Raw genomic sequence first — 3938 nt, 5'->3', positions numbered from 1 at the left:
GGTTTTTTACAGAAGCGACTGCCTGTTTGACCTTCCCACCCGCGATGGAAAAGCCATCCCAATAAAGCCCAATTCGTGATAATAATTTTTGATCCAAACATAAATTCGAAAACAAATTCGACAATTATTGGTTTAGGCCTGTGCTAGATTCGAACTTGCGACTTCAAAGTGAGAGGCAAGCGTTCTACCAACTGGGCTACCACGGTTCGCCTTTACGCCTATGGTAAATACAATTACTTATTGGCAATCAGCGCAAAGCAGTAATGCGACCGTAAACGTATAATATTGCTTATATTTAAGTTTTTTAATGTTATTTTCGTAAACGTAATTCTAATTGAGAAATAAACGATGTCATCACTTACCAACTTCTGGCTTTATTTTTTGCGTTTGTATTTAATTTCCAAAGGAAAGGTGTACTGATAAATAAACTAGGTTAATTAAGAAAGGATATACATAAGACATGTTTTTATCTGAACTTGTTCTTAAACAGCGTTATCAAAGGATACAATTAAAACGTCTTCATTACTTTTTAATCATCCGTGCATTTCTAATACGCACGGATAGTTACAAAAAAAATCGATTCGTTTATTTTTTACATAGGCGTTGAACTGAAGCAAAATTTTACTCTGAAAATGGCAGATACAGAACATACACCTCATTAACCTAATACATCAACGTAACCATGCAACAGAGTTCGAGAAACAAAAAAAACACGCAATGTTACATTTACTCACGCACGTTATTTCATGCATAATTTATTACGAATAATGTGCTTTAATTTGATCTGCAGCTTGTTCACCAATCATCATTGTAGGTACATTGGTATTAGCGCTAGGTGTACCAGGCATTACTGAAGCGTCCACTACTCTAAGACAATTTATACCATGTACTTTCAACTTCTCATCTACTACACGATCAGGCCCCATAGAGCAAGACCCAACTGAATGCATAAAAGTGCTAACAGTATTTTTCACATAACATTTCCAATATTCATCAGACTTAAACTTCAATCCTTTGCAACCTGCAACTTTTATATTTGCTACTCGACCGTTCACTCGCTTAAAGTATGACGTGTTCTCCAAACGAGCAACATACTTGGCAGCATCAGCTAATAGATCTATATCATCTTCTACAGTTAAAACTCCTTGGTCTATCACAGGGTCATCAAAATGGTTTTTGCTTTTCAAAGTGACGCGGCCTTTAGATAAAGGGTGTAACATGATCACCAGGACTAGATGTAGCTCACGATGAAGGTTGGCCTCTTGCACTGAGTCACACAATTCATCGTTATAGTTCAGAGCTAATTTGCATACTATTGGTACTAGCGAAGCATTAGCGGCAACATACATGGTGAAAAATTGAAATTGTGGCTGAGATAGAGTTTCATTATGCACGTTAAAATACCCTGTTATTGTAGGATTTGGAAAAGCATTTATCTCTTTTAGCGCGTACTTCATCTGTGTTTTATAATGCACACCTTTTTTTCCTTGAAGTATTATATTCGCAACTATATGATCCATTAAGTTTTTGCCAACGGGGAGATCTGCAATCACTTTTATATTCAATTTCTTCAACTCTTCTTTAGGTCCAATTCCAGAGAGCATCAGAAGTTTAGGGCTGTTAAAGCTTCCTGCTGAAACTATCACTTCTTTTTTCGCAAAAACATTCAAAGTTTCATTTGATTTTAGTATTACCTTCACTCCACGAGCTGTTTTAGTCCTTTCATCAATTATGATTTTTATAGCTTTTGTGTACTTTGCTATACATAAATTACGTCTGTTTTTACTATGTTTTAAGTAGGCTTCTGCTGTGCTGATTCGTCTACCGCAATCGTGATTAAAATGTGGAGATGTGACTCCACCTAATTCAGGACCGTTTATTTCCAAGATTCTTTTCAGGCCTATTTCTTGGAACGCACCCAGTACTACGTCAAACACATCTTGAAAAAAGCTATTAACTTTAGGCCTTGTTACTGTAACGGGACCATCTCTAGAATGGAGTCGTGCATTGTTAGGATTGTTCATGACTTCAGGATCGCGGAAGTCTTCTAATTTCTTAAAGTACTGGAGACTTTTTCTCCATGACCATCCAGGGGCTACTCGTCCCCAACGGTCGTAGTCTTCTGGCTTTCCTCTGACGTATGCCATGAAGTTCATGGATGAGCAACCGCCAAGCATTTTCCCCCTCGGCAATGTCTGCATACGGTCGTTGTGGGCCTCACCTATGCCTTCATGGAAGTATGTTTTATACTTCCAATCGTATTCCGTATTTGGGAGATATCCAAACAAGCTTGGCACCTAGAATAAAACAATTATTTGAATTAGTTTAAGTAGATGCGCTAGATGATTACACGTAGAAGGTGCGCTTAAGGATGATGGTATATGCAAGATAACGTGATAGAGAGAGTTAGTGTGTTATAGAAATATCACTACAAAAGAAGAAGATATTAGTGTAGGTTTACTAATAGTCTTTTTTGTGGCGTTCGTAGTAATAAATGGTTTTTCTTTTATTCCCATCCTCTTCTTTACTGTTTCAGGTGGTATTTGATTGTAATACTAACCACGCTGGCTAAAGGGGGGTCGCCTCCTGCCTCGATGAGAAGTACCTTCCAGTGATGGACTTCACTCAGTCTGCTGGCCACAATTGCTCCGGCAGAGCCTCCACCAACTACTATGAAGTCGAATGTATCACCATCTACAAGAAACACTACAAACAGGTAACAGTAGTACGTGAAGGGTGACAAGATTATTTTTATGGGGACGTGGCCAAATTCAGAACTGTTGCCGTCTTCTTGTTTTTATAAAAGACATTTTATAAAAGTTGTTCTTTAGAAGATGGTGAACCACAGCGCCCTCCTGTTAATGCCATCATTCAAGTGCCATAACATTCTTGTCATGTCAGGCCTTTGGTGACTCAATAACAACCCTAACACTAGGGTTGGTTAGGTTGTTCAATCCCCCCACATACTCGTAGCTCTAGAAATTGGAAACATAATAGGTGCATTTATGTTTTAACGCCCGTGATTAAGTTACAATTCCAGTTCATCACTCAAGGCTGACATAGTTTCTTCATGAAATAGTTGTAACATGTAAGGATTGTAAGGTCTATAGTCCTTTTCATTGTGTAAGACTAGCAATTCACCTCTAATACTTAGGCAATCATGTTCATAAACATTATTATTATCAATAGCATTGTTCCTTAAAGGTATCAATCAATCAATCAATCAATAATACTTTATAGCACAACAACAAAACAAAGGACATAAACATACGAGTAAAACATAAGCACAATAGGCGGCCTTATTGCTAAACAGCAATTTCTGCCAGGCAACCAAGGCAGGCAAGGTATTAGAGATGAATTAAGATTAAGCTGGTCGTTTTCTTCTACATTCAGTAAGGTGCCTCAGGTAACATCTATCCTACAATAGTACCGAAATGTAACAAAAAAAAAATCTAGAATATACCATACCTTACCTTGTATAAGACAAGACGTCGGCCATTCCCCTGGCATTATCGACTGTATCAACGCCAAAAGTCTCATCAACCATTTTGAATAAGATTTAAAATCTTCAATGACTGACATTTTTTTTCTAGCGATATTTAATGCAATTTATTAACTGGATTGTGTAAGTTGTACTTCACAAATTAAGAAAACACGTTATACACTTGATAAAGAAAAACACAAATAAAACATAATGAATTAGTGTTGCCCGATAATCGACTGAATATCGACTAATAATCGATTAATATAATATATAAATATCGATATACCTACCTATCGATAGTATTTATATTGAAAATTCTACAATTTCCACATTGTTAGGGATAATTGATTATATCCCAACTATCGATTAAAAGACTGAGCCAAAGAGAGATTATGACGTAATTACAATACAATCGAATAATCCGATATATGTATTATAATTGAATTTATTGCCG

General features: G+C 36.7%; 1 protein-coding gene across 1 annotated transcript; it reads right to left on the bottom strand.

Annotated features, from left to right (window-relative positions):
- Positions 1–461: 461 nt before the first annotated feature.
- LOC126375803 (ecdysone oxidase-like) lies at positions 462–3706 on the bottom strand. The gene is made up of 3 exons (XM_050022890.1): positions 3474–3706; positions 2561–2694; positions 462–2297 (listed from the first exon to the last, which is right to left on the bottom strand). The coding sequence occupies exons 1-3, from the start codon at positions 3580–3582 to the stop codon at positions 759–761; spliced, it is 1782 nt and encodes a 593-aa protein (XP_049878847.1). The 5' UTR covers positions 3583–3706; the 3' UTR covers positions 462–758.
- Positions 3707–3938: the final 232 nt, after the last annotated feature.

Source organism: Pectinophora gossypiella, chromosome 19 (genome assembly GCF_024362695.1).
Source record: "Pectinophora gossypiella chromosome 19, ilPecGoss1.1, whole genome shotgun sequence".
NCBI classification, from domain to species: Eukaryota; Metazoa; Arthropoda; class Insecta; order Lepidoptera; family Gelechiidae; genus Pectinophora; species Pectinophora gossypiella.
This window is presented reverse-complemented; position numbering and strand designations above follow the sequence as displayed.